At 40.2% G+C, this 21,558-nt stretch overlaps 2 protein-coding genes across 2 annotated transcripts in view; one reads left to right on the forward strand and one right to left on the reverse strand.

The window, feature by feature from the left end:
• Positions 1-655: 655 nt before the first annotated feature.
• wdr76 (WD repeat domain 76) lies at positions 656-10,155 on the forward strand. The gene is made up of 15 exons (XM_037750108.1): positions 656-882; positions 1,166-1,285; positions 1,380-1,478; positions 3,467-3,559; positions 4,396-4,454; positions 4,766-4,886; positions 5,366-5,464; positions 5,725-5,765; positions 5,940-6,093; positions 7,115-7,273; positions 7,432-7,547; positions 8,022-8,120; positions 8,215-8,367; positions 8,463-8,516; positions 8,629-10,155. The coding sequence occupies exons 1-15, from the start codon at positions 832-834 to the stop codon at positions 8,882-8,884; spliced, it is 1,674 nt and encodes a 557-aa protein (XP_037606036.1). The 5' UTR covers positions 656-831; the 3' UTR covers positions 8,885-10,155.
• Positions 10,156-12,903: 2,748 nt separating this feature from the next.
• Positions 12,904-21,558, reverse strand: part of frmd5 (FERM domain containing 5) — a 75,766-nt gene continuing 67,111 nt past the window's right edge. Inside the window, exons 9-14 of the mRNA XM_037750098.1 lie at positions 19,217-19,280; positions 18,768-18,859; positions 18,608-18,682; positions 18,369-18,437; positions 18,100-18,206; positions 12,904-14,547 (exon numbers count right to left, since the gene is read on the reverse strand). Of these exons, the coding sequence (XP_037606026.1) occupies positions 13,961-14,547; positions 18,100-18,206; positions 18,369-18,437; positions 18,608-18,682; positions 18,768-18,859; positions 19,217-19,280 (994 nt within the window). The 3' untranslated portion in view covers positions 12,904-13,960. The remainder of the gene's footprint in view (positions 14,548-18,099; positions 18,207-18,368; positions 18,438-18,607; positions 18,683-18,767; positions 18,860-19,216; positions 19,281-21,558) is intronic.

Here is a 21,558-nt window from a genome sequence, read left to right on the forward strand (position 1 = left end):
TGTCTGCTATTTTTTTTTAATACTTTATTTCAAAGTTCAATACAATATATTCGCATGATCAGATTTTTTATTACAATTCTGCAAAAAATATTTAACAGCATAAAAATAATATAAATATAAATTATTAATTATACAACAAATAAAATGTAAGGAGAGGAAAAGGTGAATAAAAAAAAAAATTAAAAATAAAAACATTCGGGGTCTGTTAAAAAATTTGAATAAATTTAAAATGTCTAAAAAATTTAATAGTCAATTTAGAATTTTTGAGTTTTAAGTTATACATCAGGATCAAATATATATATATATATATTTATATAATATATAGATTATATATATAATCTATATATTTATTATATATATTTAAAAATCTGTATCTTTAAAAATAAAAAAGGAGGGTATTCTTTTAAGCCATATTTCATGTATATAATTTCCTGTCTGCTGTTGCACACATCTGCCCAGAGATGGCGACATTACATCACTGGCTCTGCCATGCTGTGGAAGCTGAAGCCGAAAGCGAGATATTGAGACGTCAATCAAATTATAAGGCTGTTCATTGGCTGTCGGCAGAATAAACCCGCCCCTTTATTTTGATGACGTCAAACGTCTAACCAATGAGCTGCTCGGATTCTGTTTCACAACACAGAGGGGGCGGGGCTTGTTACAAAACATTTCCAGCATGTGGCGCGAACCTTCTCCTTCCTCTCCTCTTCCTCAATCATCATCATCACAGTTACCAGCCGTGCGGTGTGCAGGTTCCTGCAGGTTTCACCTTCTTCTACTGCAGATATCTCCCAAGAAATAGTTCAGACGTGTGGTTATAAGAGCTTTAATATGGCGACAACACGAACAAAACACGAAGCTGTTGTGAAGTTACAGATAACGGTGAGTTGATGGAAGGTTTTATTCTGGTTTAGTTATATTAACACATCTGTGTTAACTAACACAGCTGCTGAATAACATTAGCTACGTTTTGGAGGTAATGTTAAACTAACTTAATATAATTTAGTTAATGTTAGACACCAGGCAGCATGGTAATGTGCTGTGAGTTTAGCTGAACCTGTGGAAAAGTTGAGTGAAGCACTATTTTTAAGTTAGCTGAAGTTAATATAACTTGTTAATTTAACTTGTTAGTTAATGTTACTTGTTATTAATGCATACTTTGTAGGAGATAACCCCTGTGGATCTGGAGGAACCAGCCCGACGGTCTTCACGAAGAGCCCCGGCACCTAAACGCTTCCAGGACTCCTCTGAACCTGAACCAGCTAAAACACCCAACAAGAAGAGGGTAAGCGACACTTCAGAAACGCATAGAGACAATAATATTTACACACTCACAATTTTGTTTTGTTTTTGTTAATATGACCGTATTCTATTGCTAGAAAACAACAACGCACAATGACAAAAACAGCCAGAATAACAGAAAGGACATGGAGAAGGACCCGGATGTTGGAAATAGTGATGTGGAGGAGCACACATCTGTAAGTATGAACAACCCTGCACTATTTTTTTCCCCCACAATATTTTATTGAATTTTCAAAATCGAAATACAACACAAAAACAGAAATCACGTGACAGCAAGGACAAACACGAGCAGGTCGCTAACCCCAAGGGTTGGAAAAACAGAAAATAAACAGCATGGTATGTAGATGTATACATTACATGAAAATACATGCAGAAGCCTCAGGGCTTGGATATATTATACAAATCAGGGAATACACAGCCAAGGCAAGGCAGTAAAAAGCCCAGAGAAGAACGTTAGACATTCATGGGGGCACTGGAAGGATGCCAGTCCACAGTGCAATGCCCCCTATGTATTAAATCTGCTGTACAGTTTGGGAGGTGGTTTAGAAAAGGTGCCCACAACTCATCGAAAACCCTCTCATTCCCCTTCAAGATTGAGCTCAAGCGCTCCATTAGCAAAACTTTAAAGATTTCACCATACCACTGGTTAACAGTAGGAGGTCTGGGCTTAATCCATTGGCATAGAATGCATCTTTTGGCTAATAGGAGAAGCTTGTTTAGAAGTTTTTGTTGGACGCTTGTCAAAGAGAACCCTTCCCCTGAAAGATTCAGCAAAAACAGACCTGCACTATTTATCATTGTGCTTTTATTATTATTTTTTTGGTTTCGATACAGTCCCTCCCTCCCTCCCTCCCTCCCTCCCCACACTAGGGATGGCAAAAATGGGAGTGGAAATTATGTAAAGAATAATGGCAGAAATTACATAAGGATGAACAGTGGATGAGCACATACTCACGTACGCTCACATACACATGCACCTACATACAGAGCCTGTGCTTTTATTCACAACATGTGTGTGAATTGTTGCAGCAGACCATAAGACTGCTGAACTCTTGATCTCCTGAGCTTATCACTTGTTACTTTACCTTTATGTACTTAACATACTGTTTTACAAACTGTTACTGCTAATGTCCCCACTGTGGGACTAATAAAGGAATATCTTATCTTACACCTCTGTGTATAGATATATACATATTTACTACTTTTCTATACATACATGGGCACCCTGACCGGTCTGCAGCTACGCAGCCCCATACGCAACACACTGCAATGCACTGCGTGTTCTGACACCTTTCTATCAGAACCAAAATTACCTTTTTCAGCAATTTGAGCTACAGTAGCTCTTCTATTGGATCGGACAACACGGGCCAGCCTTCGCTGCCCACGTGCATCAATGAGCCTGAGACCAAAGATTTTCATTGCCAGTGACTGCTTTGCTGGAATTGGCGATGAAAATATGACAAATAAAGTTCATTTCAATTAATTTTTATTGACAGACTCGAAGTCCATTTAAAAAAACATACAACACAAACAAAAATACATACATTAAAATAGAAGCTGCCACTTTTTTTTATAAAAGGCAGTTATACCAATGTTTCCACAGGGATGACTGGTATCGTATAACACTAAAACAAGGATTTGACAGTAGTATGATAATGGCGTTCTGAGAATCATTTAGTCGACATATAAATTTGCACATCAGATTTCTCAATAGAGCCTGGAAAGTGTTGACTACTGCATTACAGAACAACCGGCTTGCACTACACCACCTGGGGCTTTTAAATAATATCTGCATGCAGTCATTGTAGGCAACCCGAAGCTTATGCATGCTCACCTTTTTAAACCCACAGGGGAGGCAGTATAGAAGGGAGTGCAATAGGCTCTAAAGAGACTTGTCTTGACATGGTCTGAACACATGTAGAATTTATTTTGCCAACATGTTGGCTTGAGTATATAGTATACGGCACTGCCTATACATGTCATCGTCAGACATTTGATCTGTAATAAAGTGCCCCAGATATTTTGTTTTATTACAAGATCCTTGAACCATTTACAAGAATGTGTGTGTGTGTGTGTCAAATGCACACTAGTATTCTCAACTCCTGCATGGCTAGTGATTGAATGTTTCTCCAGAGTGTCAGTGTTGTATCTTTGTGTAACACAGGATGAACATGGAGGACTTTCATCATATGAACTGGAGCGTCTGGAGAACATCAGACAGAACCAAGCATTTCTATCGTCCATCAACTTATTACAGGTACAGTACGGGTGGAGTAGTCCCAGCCTCATGGCCTTTCTCCCATACATCCAGGGACACTGGGCTTTAGGGACGGACGATATTTACTGACATTGTGAATCTCTCACAACCTAAATGCATTCTCATCCTATTTTCCAATAAATTAAACCAGTTTCATCAATTAAATATTGTGGTGCTGCAGAGATGTCCTGGCCTACACGTCATATTCTACAGACTTAAGAAAACATCTTTGTTTGGTACAGATCCCTACCAAAATCAAACCATAATCATTTTAATATGTTTTTCAATGAAAATGAGAATAATGACGTCAAAATTACCATTCCCTCAAATATCGCAAATCATATTGCCAATTTAATATCAGTCAAAATAATCGCTATTAGATATTTTTCAAAATCATGCAACCCTAAATCTAACAAGACGATCAGCTAAAAGAATAGTTAACTGGTCATGCTATAATTAATCCAAACAAATATACAAACACTTAACAGCACAAGAAAATAAGTGTGATGTATTGTAAAAACTCTTTAATTTCTTACATTTCATATCTTACATTTATCATTATAAGATAAATGTGACAATTTATTGTCATATACATTTTAGGTCATAAAACCGAGCTCTTGGTTCGTTTAAGTTATGCTTTTTAAAAAGGGGACCTTGGATCAACATACAGTGTCAACAGTAGAGTACAGGTTTTCATTTTCTCATCAAAGTGGAGTCTGTACCACCTCACACCCCATCAGCTGTCCAAATGAACTAAATATTTTTTGCATGCATAAAATGAGAATTTCATTATAACAGGTAGGTTGGGTATTAATTGTTGTTTTCTTTGTCAAAAGGCAACAGAGGAGTTGAAGCAGTTGACACGTCCAAAGCCATCGCAGAGGGGCCTCATGAGGTACAGTCGGTCTACAAAGTGTTACCACTGAGCTCTTAATTTTAATGTATTAATAATTTCTGAACTAAATTATTTTTTGGGTGGGCATGACCTTTGGTGTGTACATCATTATTAAAATGTGTTTGGGTATGTGCAGTTTAGTTTGATTTTAACAAGGCTAGGAAAGAGTAGTAATGCAGACATCTTTTAAATCTTTTTAATCACTTTAGACCGTTTTTTAGTTGCATCTCAAAGTATAAGCTTTCAAAAGTCCGACAGACCAGTGTGTTTTTGATGTCACTGTAATGCTCACTGTGTTTTTGTGGTGGCAGGTCACAGGCTGCTGTAAAAGAAGCGCTGCCAGCTCGCAAATCCCTTCGTCTCCAAAATAAAGAGGCAGATGTCTTGACACTTCCTCCTGAACCTAATGGCAGGCTGATCATGCAGGAGGAGGTAGCTGCATTTAAATAACCTAATACTATGCCTCACTTCATGCCACTCCACAGCTCTCTGTCTCTCCAGCATTTATTTTTCTTGTTACTCATTTATTATGGTTTTATTATGTGTTTTTGGGTTGTGCATCCGCACTATTCTTGTGAACGCAATATCTCAGGAACACCTTTTAGAAAATGTCTTCAAATTTGGCACAAGCGTCCACTTGGACTCAGAGATGAACGATTAGAATTTGGTGGTCAAAGGTCACTGTGACCAGACCCGTTTTTGGCCATAACGTAAGGATTCATATGATAATTATGACAATTTCACACAAATGTCTAATGGGATAAAATCATGATGTGATGGCGTTTTGGACAGACATGGATGTAAACTACAACTTCACAGGTCGGCGGAGGCATACAACCGCAAGGCGGTAATACTAGTTTCTTTATTTCTTGCTTTTGTTACTCACTTGAGTTATTTTACTTGCTCTAAAGTGGCGACTCAAGAAGCCTCCTGGCCCTCTGCCCATGGATCCAGTCAACATGGAGGAGGGAAGCAAGCTGCCTTCACAACTTCTTGAGCTCTGCTCCGAGGTAGGATTCAACTTTCTTGGCTATTATGATGCTTCGTGTTATCATTGAATTTGTTTTTTCTCCCAAAACTGTAAATAAATGCAGTGCTGTTGAATATTGTGCCCCAAGAACGTAGCGTAACATTTAAAGCTAAAAATATTTTGGAGATGTCTTACATTGAGATATGTCATCTTGCATCTTTGCAGTGGTGATAATTGTTTGTTTGCTTATGCTGCTTCTGAATCAATTGGTAAATATTACAATTGTTTTTCTTTTCATAGAATTCAACAGAAGAAAGAAAGATGGAGCTTGATCTGAAAGAGTAAGATTTTAAGTTTTGATTGATTCTTTCAGCCTGCTTCTACAGAAGTGACCACTCCACCTCTGAGAGCACATTACTTTCCCTTTTGCCATTGCATCCATAGTCACAATTTTGCAAACAGTTGAAAATGTTCATACAGAAGGGCAAAAAATCTACGCTGGTGTCTTTACGCAGGTACCGCTCAGCCCTGAAGAACATGAGGATAACTGAGGACAGAGTGGCCAAAGTGGTGAAGGACCGCATCTTCTCTGCTGCCTTCCACCCGAGCACCAGCAGCCTGTTAATGGCCACAGGAGACAAGGGGGGGAAAGTTGGACTCTGGAAGTTGGTGCGTTTTCTTGCTGCTTTGATCTGCTCTGTTATATATTAGTATGTGACCACTACAGGGCAGGATGTGGGCTCCATAACCAGCTCAAAACAACACGTACTAGATCAGCTGGGAAGATCCTACTGTCAACACATTTGTAAACAACAGAGATGCCTGAAAATGCCTTTGTTTTATTTGCACATTTTTTAAAAGGAAAGGCCAGACATTGGAGATGTAGTTCTCAAAAACGGTAAAATGTGAGGCTGATATTCAGTAATGTTTTAGAACTAGTTTCTAGGACTCTATGCTAGTCCTAGGACTCTTGTAGGACTAGCATACTACATGGTAATGTTCTTCAGCATTCACTCGTTTACTTTGTCTCCCTTTCATCTTGCTCTGGTCATTCATGGAAGCGGAGTAGCAGTCAGTGGATCCTTTAAAAGTCACAGCTTTTTCATATAATATGAAATCTACATTAAGAAAACACACTCAGTTTTGATGCCTCTGCGCTGGCGACAGCCGTGGCCGGAGGCATTATGTCTTCGGGTTGTCCGTCCATACATCCGACCCATTCTCGTGAACGCGATATCTCGGGAACGGCTCTTGGACTCAATGATGAATTGATTAGAATTTGGTGTTCAAAGGTCACTGCGACCTAGGGCTGCATAATTAATCAAATTATTTATCGCAATCAGGATTTTGGCTTCCGACAGTTAAATGAACATCTGTGATATTGACCTTTATAACGCGTGCTCCGCTCATAGAAAACTCTGCTTTATGCTACAGCCAGCCACCAGCTGGTGATCGAGATGTTTTGGCTTCACTTTTGGGGAGCCGTTATGCCACTGCGTGCAAACCCTACAGCGACAGCCTGTAAGAAACTTTCCTGAATGTTGCGGCTAAATGTCTAACAGAAAAAAATTATGAAGAGATGACATTTTGGACAGACATGAATGTAAACTGCAACTTGACTGGTTGGCGAAGGCAAACAACCACGAGGAAGTAACTCTAGTTTCTTTCATGCATGTGTATATTTCCTCAGGGTGGTGATTGGGGTGATGATGGTGTACTACTCTTCGAACCTCACACTCGTCCAGTAAGCGCCATGGCGTTCTCCAAAGCTCATCCCACCCACCTGCTGAGTCTCAGCTATGACGGATCTCTCCGCTGCATGGATGTAGAGAAGGCCGTCTTTGATGATGTGAGATAACTTTTGTTCCATTAATTTATTTTTTTTTTAATTCATATTGTAAAGGTTGTAAAGTAAACTGCCTGCATTTAAACTATTTTAAGAGCTTAAAATATCAGTACCCCCTCCTCCACCAGCTGATGTCAATCTGTTTTTTTACATTGTTCTAGGTGTATGGCATTGAAGATGGCCTGAAAACATTTGACTTCCTGTCAGATGACTGTTTGACACTAGTGGTTGGGAACTGGTTCGGAGAGGTTGCCATCGTCGATAGGCGCACCCCAGGGTAACAAATAATTGTTGATGATGATAATGACTAGCAGTTTTTAGTCTCTTTTAGGGCTGTCAGTCATTTCAAATATTTAATGTCATGATTGTCCATAGTTAATCGCGATTAATCACACATTTTTTTACTTGAGGTCAGCGTTATTTAGCTTCCTTTGCGAGGAGCTAGTATGACATGATTGGAACCAATGGATTCTTTAGGTTTTCTGGTTTCATATGATGCCTGTCTGATCTTCACTCTAGCTTTAAAACAGAGTCCACTACAACCTAAAAATCAGAAGTTTCGTTAATGCGTTAAAGAAATTAGTGGTGTTAAAATGAATTTGCGTTAATGCGTTATTATAGCGTTAACTTTGACAGTCCTAGTCTCTTTCCATGGTGTTGAAGAATAACTGTAGGGGTGAACAGCTTGAACTTCTGAATAAATGTTGAACTTTTCATAAACATGCTACACTGGTATTTCATTTCTCTGCAGAAACTCCCACGAGTCCCTCCACTCAATGGACCCCAAGACTCTGCGCTGTGTTAGCGTTCACCCTTTACAGAAGCAGTACTTTGCTGTTGCAGAAAACAAGTATGTCTGATTTAATTTAATTAATTATTTTCCACAGTACTCTATATTGTGTCATTTTGATTGTACTAAATGAATGTTTTGATCCTGTCTGCAGGGTAGTGAATATTTACGACAGCAGATGCCTGAAGACGACCAAAAGCAAGGCAGTCTCCCACCTGCATGGTCACTGTTTAAGCATATCCAGCGCTTATTTCTCCCCTCGCACAGGCAACAGAGTTCTCACCACCTGTATGGATAACCACATAAGGTAAAGCCGGCTCAGCACTTTGAATAATTGTGTTATAATTATTGTAGTTTACTTTTCAATGCCAGCTCAATGTCCATCTTGAACTCTTTTGACAGGATATATGACACGTCTGAAATGACTACGCAGTCTCCCTTGCTGACATCCATCAAGTAAATCCACCAACTTTGTGCTTTCTTGTTCTTTCGTCTCTTTTCTGTGCCTGTTTGAGACTCGTGTAACCTGAACGTACTCACAACCTGCGTTATCAATCTTTATCTTCAGGCACGACATGTTCACAGGCCGCTGGCTGACCAAACTCTCAGCGGTGTGGGACCCCAAACAGGAAGATTGCTTTGTGGTGGGGAGCATGTCGAGGCCTCGGAGGGTTGAGGTGTTCCACGAAGGCGGCCGGCCCCAGCACACCTTCACAGATGACGAGAACCTCAACACAGTGCTGTCCGTCACTGCTTTCCATCCCACAAGGAATGTCTTACTGGGCGGCAATGCGTCAGGGCGCCTGCATGTCTTTTCCGACTGAGATGAAGTCCAAAATGTGTGACCAAGAGTTCTGGTTGCCTTCAGCTGGGTAGGAAGAACAAGTAAGGAAATAGATTTATCACAGTCGAGGTGTACAACTCGTTCAGTGTAGATATCTCAGTGCTGGAAACAAGTCGTGACCGTCATCTCTTGTTTGTTGTCCCCTCTGGAGCTCCATATAGCTTTAATACAATATTATCATAATTCTCACTCTTATTACAATACAGTTACTATATTCACTCCTTTCACCCTCGTGTCTACTGTGTGTGGATAGTGCTGTATTGGCTTTGCACATGAGGGCACTGCACTCTTCTTCAGATTTCGTAACACTGCTCATACTCTGTCAAGGTGCATGGGGTCTCTGAGTGATCGGCGGTGTCCTGCCACAAAGTCTGGACTTTTGAAGCCACTCCTGTTTAGATTTGGCTTGATGTTTGGGTTCTCTTGAGAATGGCAGCAGGTTTTGCCCTGGGATTTATCTGTGCCCTGCTGCATTTATGTTACCCTCTCCCTCTCCGAGCTGTCAGGCCTTGCTGCAGAGAAGCATCCCCGCAGCGTGGCGCTGCCCAGTCGGCCTTCATGGTGCTTGGCTTATGCTAAACGCAGCATTTAATATGATAGCCAAAAAATCTCCGTTTTGTAAACTGGCAGGCCTTTAGCAGATTTACAGTTGTGTCATATTATTTCTACCTTAGGGGATATTCAGAGACTTTGCCCTGATTGGAACATTTCAATAACTTTGTCTCAGATTTGTCATTCTTGTTGTCTTGGTTGTTTTTAGCCAGGATATTTACTAACCTTTTGTTGGACCTTTTGAGATAGAGGTGCATTTAAAGTCACTATGTGGTTACACACAAGTGATCTGTCATTCAATGTATCGACCTCTAAACATGCTATTTGTTAAGTCTTTTTATACTTAAATTTTATTTAGGTCAGTTTGTGGATACCTGTTTACTTTGAGATTAAATTGTATTTGTTTCTGTTAATCACTTTGAAACGCTTTGAAAACATTGTACATGCACAGTATGTAGCAGGTGACTCACTCTGACTTTGTATACTCTGACGTTTACTTTTCTGTTCTCATGTTTGAAATTTGTTTACTCCAAATGTCTAACAGAACGTAATCAATTTCTAAAATAGGTTCCCCTTTGTTGTTTGTGGCACAGTGAATTTGAAACGGCAAAACCGTTAAAATCAATTGTGTTTGTTTCATGTTTTGTTTTTTTGTTTGTGGCAAATATAATAAATAAAGAGTCGTTTTTATACCAAACATTTTGAGTGTGGATGCTATTCATTTCAGCAGTGGTAGTATTGATATCACCTCAGGATGGCAGCATTGTGACAGAAGAATAGTGTGTGCCAGCATTGACTGCAGTCTGTTGTTTTCAAGCAGGGACATGCTCAAAGACTTGGAACAAGAAGGTGCTGATTTGGGTCGACGGCTTGTTTCCTCTGTGGATTCAAGATGGAACTAGTATCTGCACCAGCTGCTACATGTCAAGAATAGATAATATTTATTCATAATAAATTACACCAGTCTTTAGTCAGTGATTGGAAATGAGCAGTCTTGTTTGGAGGTAATAAATGCAGAACACATGCTTACAGAGACATTTCCATGTGCAAGCCCATGGTACAGGAAGGAAGCTTACAACAAGACCACATCAGAGGCCTTATTCCTGTTTACATGATTCAGTAAAACCAATACAAGAGTTGCCTGTCAATGTATCTGTCACCCCTCTTTATCAGTTCAAGTGTTTTGAAACAGATTTTAGCAATACAAAAAAATCAATATCTTGATCTACATTGCAAAAAGAAATATTCAAGTAGGTGAATATGCTACTTCTGCTATTTTAAATTGGCTAAAAGTACAAACTGCTCCACTCCACCTGTTCAGAGTCGAGTGAAAATGGGTCTACTGTCGGGTGTTCAGTTCATTTACACGTACTCTGACAAGAAAACTTGCATCCACTCTGTTTCTCTAAAAATGAGTCAAGGAAGAGCAGTCTAGGATTAGGCAACAAACAGGATTTACATGAGAACGTTACCTACGACTGTGGGCACCATATTCCCTTCACACATGCATCTACAGACTGTTTTACCTTCTGAGGGGGTTCAAAAGACATTTTGAATGTCCAGCAGACAGACAAACATTCGTTTGTGCAGTTTATGGTTATTAATGTTCATTACATTATCTTATATTTATTGCTCAAATTATGCTGTAAAGTTTTTCATACACATGAACATAAAATGAGACTTTAAAGTACAAATTATAGGAAGTAAAAAGTGTCTGCCTCGACTAGCCTTTCACCTAACACCATCAAAAACCAGCCAGCACCGTCGGGGTTAAAGCAAGTAACTAAGTAATTTATCAAGTCTGAAAACCAACCACAAAACAAGGGGTTTTCTGTTAAATATAAATACATCGGTCAATATTTCTGTCCAACTCATCCAACTCATCCAACTCACAGAATGATTAATACTTTATTATCTATTTCACCATTTCTGTCAATACTATACAAAAATAAAAATCAAGGTATTTAATACTACAGGGATTCTCAAAGTACTGTTTTCGTGTTAACTTTAAACCTTTGTTTTTTGGGGAAAGATTTAAATATTATTACGGTAACTTTCCAAACTGCCTCCTAAACCCCTCAGCCAATCAGCATCCTAAACCATTCCTCCTGTTGCATAAATAATACATCCATTTTATTTTAGGTATAATGACATATACCTGCTGATCTTACCTCCGACACACAGCATATACACCTACATGATATCCTAATCAACCACTTGTAGGCTTGTTGAGAGGACCAATAGTGACAAACTGTATGATTTTTAGATGATGCTGTTGATTGCTCTGGGCTGTAAAAAGACGCACTGCAGGCTAACCTGTGAAATAACATGTATACGTAATAAGGCTGGAGGAGGAGAGCAGACTATCAGAGTTTCCATCTGTTGACGCAAACTGACAGATATCAGACAACAGAGGTTTCTTTGGTAGGTGCAATGATGATGATGAAGATTGCAGTGGGACGTAAACATGACTTATCTCCGGCTCTCTTGTAAGATGAAAACTATACATCCACTGTAAAAAATAATGCTTCAAGTCCATTAAAAGTCACTGTGAGGAAATCTCTGTGTGTTAACAAGACATCGGTTTGTACAAAAATGGAAACATGATTTAAGCCTTTACAGATAAATGTATACATTTGAACACAGCAGGGCTAAAAGATATATGACCTTCACTCAAAATAAACTAAAAACAAGCTCTCTTAACTGTATACTGTTGGAAAATAGCACTAATTTTTGCACTTTACAAAAGGTAAAACAAAGTTTCCCTTAATGGAAAGGATCTTGTTTTTTTTCTATTAACAGTATTGCACATCAAGATAAACTCCTTCTACAGAGTGTGGGAGTCAAAGAACTAACCAAACACTTCACTATCACTACTAGCTCACACAGTCCCATCACCTTTACAACTACTGTAAAAGTAACTACGGCAACGTGACAACTGTTCCTTACACACACAAGTTGATTGTAGCTATTAGAATTATTTGGCTGCTATTTTATAAAATCAGTACCTACCTACCACCTCCATTACTTACTTATATCCTTACAAGTTATCCGTAATTTATAATAAGTGGACGATAAAACTTTATTGGTGCTCTAGTGGCTGGACAAAATGGTAACATGAGCACACTCTTAAAGAGGACCTATTATGCTTATTTCCAGGTGCTTGTATTTTAGGTTACTACTAGAACATGTTTACATGCTGCAATGTAAAAAAAACAAAAAAAAACAAAAAAAATTCTCATACTGGCTGCAACTGAACCAAACTCTTCGGACTCCGCTCCAGCTCCACTCTAACTGGTTTTGTTTGAGGGCGTGCCAAACAAGACACTAGGCAGATATTATGCAAATGTATTGTTGGTGACATCACCACGTTATGGAAGAAAAGGCGGGACTTCAAGCAAGGCGTTTCAGGCAGTTCAGGAGCAGTGTTTCTGTGGGAGGAGAGAAACTCCCTTTAGTGTGGACTTTGGGCTTTGTAACTTTGCCGACTTTTTACGTGCACAAAAAAAACTATATAACACACTAATGGAAAGGGGGAAAAGCACAAAAGCATAATAGGTCCTCTTTAATGGACGTCTGACCACAAGTCACAGTTATTACATAAATGATCATTCAAGCCATCTAACAGGGCAGCACCAAGGAGTGATGACTCCTGGGTCAAATAGCTACTGCAACTACTTCTTTGCATTTGTTTCAATTCATTATTCCAGATGTTGGGTTGTATACAACATCAGGACAATTCAGGAAAGACAGGGAAGTTGTCAATCATCTAAAGTGTTACTGTTTTAACATGTATCACTCTACATGGCAAATTCCACATATTGCTAAACATTTTATAAAATAAATTAGAATATTTGCAAATACTATTTGACTCAGGACTGATCTACATTCAGTAAGTGCTGCTTAGTTTTCCATTTCACACTTTCTCTAACCCCCAGATACTAGTACAAACTCGAAACAGCAGTTTTCAATCCCATAGCAGCGACCATAATAACATTTTATCAGCATGAATGTTGTTGGCGGCTTTGAAATATGAAAATGAGATGAGCTAGTCTGGCTCCAATCTCATCTTAACTCTCAGGTTACACAACACACACACCCCAACACATCAGGTCACTCTGTCTTAACAATAATGTTGCAACGTATAAATTAATACAAAAATAAAGGCAGCTATTATCTGTGGTTGAAGAAGTGAAGTCTGTCAGACGTTCAGTGTTTAAATTAATCCCTGTTACTGTGGCTTTGTGTAAAAATAAAACACCTTGAAATGACCTGAATTTTCAAAGTAAAATGTGATTTCCTTTCCTCGCAGTGATGGTCGAACATAATAAACAAGGCTCTTCAGGGGACGGTCCGTGGCTTGTGACAGGAGCTGAGTTGATATTGGGCATAGGGCTGCCATCCTTTTCCTTGTGTCTCCTCCCACCTTCTCTCCTGTCCTCACCCATCTGTTGTCCCAACTCATCACCAGTGGAGGCCCGTGTTGTGTCTTTCAGTCTCTGCTTCACTTGCTGATGAGGAAACCTCCCATCCATCGTAACTTACAGGCGAACCAGCGCCGCAGGGGGCAGAAGTACTCAAAGTGGAACTGTTGGAATTCAGGTGTCTTGCGGATGTCTCTCAGGAAGGCAATGTCCAGGTCCGACTCTGTCAGCATGATGAGGAGCAGCAGCAGGGCGAACAGCAGTCCGATGGTGACCAGGAACAGACGCAACACGCTCAGGATGAACTTGTTCAGCTCCTCGACGTCGCTCGGCGGTGACGGCCTGCCCCTGACCATACGCAGCGCTCTCCTGCCGGAAGACAACTCTGCGGCGTGCCCATCCTTCGATGCTCCTGCCTCTGACTCCTTCTCGTCGACGCTGCAGGGAGAACCGTTGAGGTGACGAGCCAAAGGATTCTCCATCCCGTGTTCGGCTACGGGTGTGGGCAGCACGCTGTCCGAGGGGCTGTAGGCCTCGTCGGAGATGACCGCTGACGTGCTTGCCTCGCTGCGGTCCATCATGTGGCTCCGAGAAGACATGAAGGAGTCGCCATGGGAGACGGAGCGCACAGGTGTGGAGTGAGCGCTGTCTCGAAGGGACTCCAGACCTGAAAACACAGTTCATAAGGGAGACATGTTTAGTAACTGGGAGGCTTTAAAGAGAGTCTGATACGACTTTCTTAAACCTCAGACCCTATAAGACTCCTGAGAAATGTATTTATGTCTACAGGTCATTGGGTGCAATTAAAAGAGGAGGTTTAAGGGGGAATTCCGTTCAGTTTGAGTTTTATTAGTCCTAAAGCAGAGAGGCACTCAGCCGCGTAGAGTTTGAGCCTGGCTTGCTGGGAATATTCAAGTACACCGTGCTCTGTTGAACACTTTGCCAACAGGTGGTCAGCTTGTCAAGACCTATGCTCAAGAGACATGTTATTTATGTCTAAATGAAATAAGTGGCAATTCTAACCTTAAAGTAGAGGTAGAACAATTAATCGGTTTTGGCCGCAGATAGGACGTTTTACAAACTATTGTTATCAGCAGAACTGGGCTCCGATAGTGGCCGACGGCTGCACAGCCGCCACCCGTCATGTGCGGACGTACATCACCGTTTTGCATGGAGTCTCCATACACAAAGTCAAGGTAGAGGGGGAATAAATAACGCAACACTATCAGCTCGTTGTCCACAATACAGGACAGGCAGACAGGGAGGAAAATAAATAATTCACTGTTACTTTAACTTGCTTAGTGTACCAATTCAGCGTTCTTTCTTCCAAATAATCCAGCCACGTAACTATCCATTCATGAAATGAAATTGCACACTGAAGAATCCTCCTTACCCCGGGTGGGAATATGCACGAACATGAAGGGTTTGCAAGAGTGGCATTTAACAACAGAAGTAATCCTGGTCAGTCATACTCTAAGCTGCAGAACGGCATCGCCCTTTGCAAATAAATAGAACATTTTCCAACGATGCAATTCACCAATTCACACTTCAGGATATTCTCTTACAACAAAAAATGATTTATTAAAAACGGTGAAATGCAAAAATGCCAATTAGGCAGCTGCAGAAGTAAAGAAGACATCAGCCGATTAATCGCCTGTCGGCTTTTTCCTGCTCCAAACAATCGTTACCATATCAGCCTTTAAAAATCCACTATCGGTCGACCTCTACCTTTAAAGTAAACATGAATCATGAGTCAAGAACAACTCAGCTCTCCCTCGCCTCCTGTGTTCTCTGGAAGCTAGATAATGACCATGTCAACTTTTAAACAAAACATATTTGGCTCATTGGTCAGACACTATTCTTCAAGAGAAAGTCAACCAACTTGAACCCACAAGAAGAACCACACAAAAGCACTCCATAATCCTGCATGATGAAACCAGCCCCGGTTTTTACCTGCAGAGTCGGCTGGCGGGTTGCAGCCATGGAGTTGGGGTGGGACAGCGAGCCTGGAAGGAGTCCTGGAGCTCTGTCCCGACCCAGGATCAGAGCCTGAGGTGGAGGAACCCCCAGGAGGGAGGGCGGGGAAGAGCGGTAGGACCCCCAGAACCTTGCCCATGAGCCTGGGCCCCAGAGACAGCACGCGCACATTCACATCTCGATAACAGTGGTTAATCATGCGCAAGTGAATGTTCACCTTGGTCGTGATCCGGATCAGACACTTCACCATGGTTCAAGGAGAGCAAAAAGCACCTGTCTAACCCGAACTGTGTTACAGCACGCTTTTGCTGCTCGTTTTTTTTTTTTATCTTGATCTCTGTCTGTTCTTGAAACTGCCTCTCCTCTCTCTGTCTTCCTGCTGTCTGTCTTTGTCTCCGAGCTATGGCTAAGCAGCGTGCTCCCACAGGCTGACAGCGGCAGATAAATAGAAAGACAGACAGTGAAAGACAAGGACCAGGAATGTGGCTCACTTATACCATAGTTCACCCTCTGTCCCTCCCTGCCTGCTGTGACACACATGGCATGGCCTCTGACAGCAGGAGCTATTTTCAGGCTGAGATAATATTACCAGTGGAAATGCCAGCGCAGACAGAGCAACAAGACAAAACACTGGGGGTTTGTTTCAGCGTTGCAACAGCGGGGTGCATTGACAGAGCCTGATCTCGTTGTCAGTGACAAAGAGGGGGGCTAGTCTGACAAAAGACCTTTTTGGTTGAAAACAAGACTATGCTATAAGTTTATTTAGTTTTGGCGAGGCTCGTCAACGGACAGCTAACTTACTCCCAGTGGCAGCATTGGCAAAAGGTTAATAGCCTGTTGGAGGAAAGACGGGACAGTAATTGCCCTTTAATAAACTGACAGGATGACTTTCTTATGTCAAAACAATGCCTGAGGCTAGTGGCTCAAAGAGCTCCAGTTTGTGTGTTTCAGAACGAGCACATCAAGAGAGAAAGGGCGAGATATCACAGAAAGTGAAGAGACTGACTGACACTCACATGTGCGGGAGTGTTCACATGGAAAAGCTACTTTGGTGCCTTCAAATGGGGTTGTGTTTACCGTGTTTAAGAGATTGGAAGTCGTGTATACGTTATGCGTGGCGTTCAAGTGGTAAAGTGGGGAAGAACACCGCTGCTAAGCAACGGCAATATTAACGTTACTGTCCGAGTCTAGAAGCCACGGAGGCTAACAATTTAGCAAGCTAGCACGTGGGTAACATAATGCAGTAAATGCAAAGGCAGAATGACAGAGGAAAAAGATGAGGTCGTTGGGAATATCAATATTTTCCTCAGACAAATTATTAAATTACCAAGAAAAACAATATATGACTATCAATCAACAATATATTAACTTATTATGCACCGAAAAATTAACTTCCACAACGCCAACAAAAACACGTCGAAGTTGTGAACTCGGAGCTCTCAGAAACTTTCCACTTACAAGGTCGTGAATACGACATGAGGGGGGCGTTCGTATGGGCCCAACTCGTAAACACGGTAAACACGACCCCATTTGAAGGCACCATATAATTGTGTGAGAACCTTAAAAAGAGACCCAGAAATGTTGTGCTGTGCACAGCTGATCAAGTCACATGGACTAGTGATTCCCAACTGAATTGCACCCCTGGGGTACACTTACAGTATGTAGTTGCAGAGGGTACATGGATTTGATTTTTTTTTTCTAAATTCACACATTTAGTCATGCTGTAACACTAGGTATGGCGATTGAGAGTGTATGAAAACTAGTTAGAAAGTGAGTAAAGAAGTGTAAACCGTTTGCTAGAAGTAGTGAATAGACAATAGTTATTAGATAAAAGTAATGGATTGAAAAAGCTAAAAGTGTTGGATGGATGGTGAAAGGGCTAAAAGTAAGAACTGTTTAAAATAGTAGCTAAAGAAATGGATAAATGTTTGGAATAGCTAAAATGAATGAAGAATAGATAGCGAAAACAATAGTTGGATTAAAGTAATGGATTGAATAGTCAGCTAAAAGTAATAGATGAATGATGAAATAGCTGGGAAATGGTTCAAATGTCAATTCTGCCGGTGGTGTTGGATAAAGGAGTTCTTAAGTTCATCTGACAGGGCTGTGGGGGTACGACCACTGGACTAAGAGATGTGCAGGCTGACTGACCAACATCTGCTTCACACTGAGGGAGGTGGCTTCTTGCTTGTTTGGTTCGTCTTTAACAGTATTTCTCTGTTCGTTTCAGTGTGTGTTTTACCCTCCATGATGGAGATGTGCACAGCTCTCCGCCGGGTCCGGGGTACGCTGGTCAAACGAGGGCCGTGGGTGATGGACGGACAGCTCCTACTGGGCACCATGCCAGCCCTGGACAAAACACACACACACACACACACACACACACACACACACACGTATGCACACATGACAATGAATTATGATAAAAATGCATAAATCATTTCAGCTAATTGCAGGGCTGCAGGAAATATTTTCTGTAATAAATTTAGATTTCTTTTTAAGGATTCTGACCTGTGTATCTCAGGGGGGTCTCTCTTAATTTTGGCACTTTGTTCCATCACCTCTTTTGCAACCTTTCCACTGAGAAAACAAACAAAAGAAATCTAAAAATTATTCTAAATTATGTGATTTATACAAAATGTGAGCACTAAAACAAGCATTGTATCGCCATAGGACATTATGTATGATATTCTTAGCCAAACATTCATCAACTGTAAAGTATCACAAATATGTTGTGAGCAACCCAATACCTGTATCTGAAGCGACTACCCTTGAAGAAGAGATTACTACTGGACACAGTGCGGACTTGACTCGACTTCTCCAACCTGTGTGCAAATGTAAAACATAATTTACATAATGATAAACATTATATCCTTTCTGCAGTTTTCTGTTTCAGGTGTCGTGACTCACTTGTAGAAGGCCTGATTCTCCACGCCGCACTTCCACAGATGCTTACAGGCTTCAGGTGTAGGTGCAAAGTATGTCAGTATGATCTTCTTATCCTGTAACACGTCCAGTACAGCAACTCATACATAAATTATATATAAAAATCAAACTTCAACAAGAGTCCTTGTGGTGATTTTCAAGACATTTTCATCATGTCTGTCAGATTTACTGAGCTCTTGGCCTAAGGACATTATGACTGATCAGTATATTAACCAACACCTTTACTTTGCTCTTTTGTCTGCTAAAACACACATTTTCGTCCTTGCATTTCTCGTCTACATCACTATTAAGGATAGATTACACTGGCTCTCCAGTGGCAGTGTCCCATGCATAAAACACGGACACAATCATTTAACTTCCTGAGCTCCACAGGCTAGAAAAGGGAAGGGTTTTAATAATGCATGCACACATACCTCCATCTGATTTGCATATATATGGAATGTCTTTGCTTCAAACTTGAGTTTGGTCACCTCCTCCCTGCGTGTGACATACAGAGATAGACAGAACAAGGACACATGATGACAAAAGGAAACAGAAGAAGACAAAGAGAAAGAAATAACAGAACAAAGAGAGATAGATGGAGAAAGAAGGGAGAGGCAGAAATGGACAAAGGTGGTAAAATATTAATTGTGGCGGTAGGCTAATTAATAAGGCCAACAGTGTTTCATTTCGGTGTTGAAAAGTCTCGACACATTAATTCCAGTCAAAGAAAATGAAACGAATAAACTGCACGATTCCTACAACGACACAACTCTGACCCTGTGAAAACTTCTGAGCAGCTTCACAGCTGGTTGACTCCGCTGTCTTGAAAAGGTTACTAATATCCTCTTATACGGATGACTGATTACTTTTTGTTTGTTTTTCTGATTCCTTGATATTTGGAACCTTTTTAAGGGTGTATTGTATTATTTGATTCATGTAGGATTAAGAATCTAAATCGAGAAGACAATGAAACAAATGGTTGGAACAACGGTGTTAATACTTTGGATTCAGAAGACTTGGATTGTGCCATGCAAGCTTTTAGGAGTAATTTTAGGATTTTATTTTTCCATTGCTGGCTCCTTAAACAACATGAGGCACTTCTGTTATTTAGAAGGAGAATGAAGCAAAGTTGTGTTAAATCACTCACTGTGTGTTATTTCAACATTAAATCTTCAAATTTGAACAAACAAATTACATTTACTCTCGTTACTGTGACAAAGTAATTTTTTGTGTACTTGTAGTTTACTATTTTTAATATTCTTCAAAAGCAGTTCTTCTTACAGTAGCATAGCTTACTTAACTAGGCCTACATTTTTTATCAAGTATTGTACTTACTTCCCTACATTTCAAGTATATGGAGGACCAAATAGCAAAAGGCATTTAATTGATTAATAACTAATTGTTCAATAAAAATAGGCATTAATAAACTTGTTTAAAAATGTATTTATTGAACTAATTAATGGACTAAAGTAATTAATTATTTGATATTTTAATGGGCAATAAAAAGAAGCATTATAAAAATAATTTACAAATGAAATGTTAATCCATCAATAAATAGTTCAAATTCAAAAAGGGATTTATAAAAACACCATAAAACAGTCAATAAGTACATCATTAAAAAATACATTATTGAATTCATAAATAAATAATGGAATTTAAAAATCAATTTGAAAATGCAGTTTACAAAGAGAAATAAATAACTGGATTCACAAAATAAATTAAGAATACAGGTTTTAATCAGGCATTTAAAAGGGCAACTTCTTTTCCCATGCGATGCTAACATGCTAACATGCTAGTGGTGTATCCTCTGGTGGTGACTTCTGCCTTCACTGAGGAACTTCTACTTTCACTGAGGAACTTCTACCTTCAGCGAGGAACTTCTACCTTCAGCGAGGAACTTCTACCTTCAGCGAGGAACTTCTACCTTCACTGAGGAACTTCTACCTTCACTGAGGAACTTCTACCTTCAGTGAGGAACGTCTACCTTCACTGAGGAACTTCTACCTTCACTGAGGAACGTCTACCTTCACTGAGGAACGTCTACCTTCACTGAGGAACTTCTACCTTCACTGAGGAACTTCTACCTTCAGTGAGGTGTGTGAAGAGGACTTCCTGGTGCAGTTCAAACAGGTGAGTACAACAACACACTGCTGATAAGTAAAAAAAAACAGAGATATAAAACAGTTTTATATAAGTCAAAAAACAATTTGTTGCTTAGCAACATTGTTGCCTGTGTAACATGTGTGTTAGTGGGTTCAGCCATTGTGGAGTTTATATTGTTTACATGTCCACGTTGTCTGCTTGGGGATGTTTTAATCTACTGCTGATTCTAAAAGAAGATTCACAAGCCATTGTGTCCATAGTCTGGTTTTTGTCTCCTTTTCTGGTTTATTCTTGTGATGCTTCACTGAGGAAGGCTGTTGTATATTTATAATTGATAATCGGTTGTATGCACAGACTGCAGAGTGACCATCTGTTGGTTTTGGACGGAAAGGGTCTTTTTCCTGCTGTTAGTTCCACTTGTGTATAAAACACTTGAATACAATATTATAGTACTCTTTCCACCTCTACTTAAACACAACACACTTTGTTTATAGTTTGCTTGCACTTTACTTTGTACAAGCTATTGATTAAGGCCGGATGTATGTTCATGAAAAATGTAGAGGAAAGGTCCGCACACTGTAGCTCCCAGTGCAATTTTTTGGCACATCTTAGTTAGAGACATTTCGAGCACAAGCTCTTCTTCAGACTTAATAAATCCGCACAGAGATGC

Source organism: Sebastes umbrosus, chromosome 2 (assembly GCF_015220745.1).
Source record: "Sebastes umbrosus isolate fSebUmb1 chromosome 2, fSebUmb1.pri, whole genome shotgun sequence".
In the NCBI taxonomy this organism is placed as follows: domain Eukaryota; kingdom Metazoa; phylum Chordata; class Actinopteri; order Perciformes; family Sebastidae; genus Sebastes; species Sebastes umbrosus.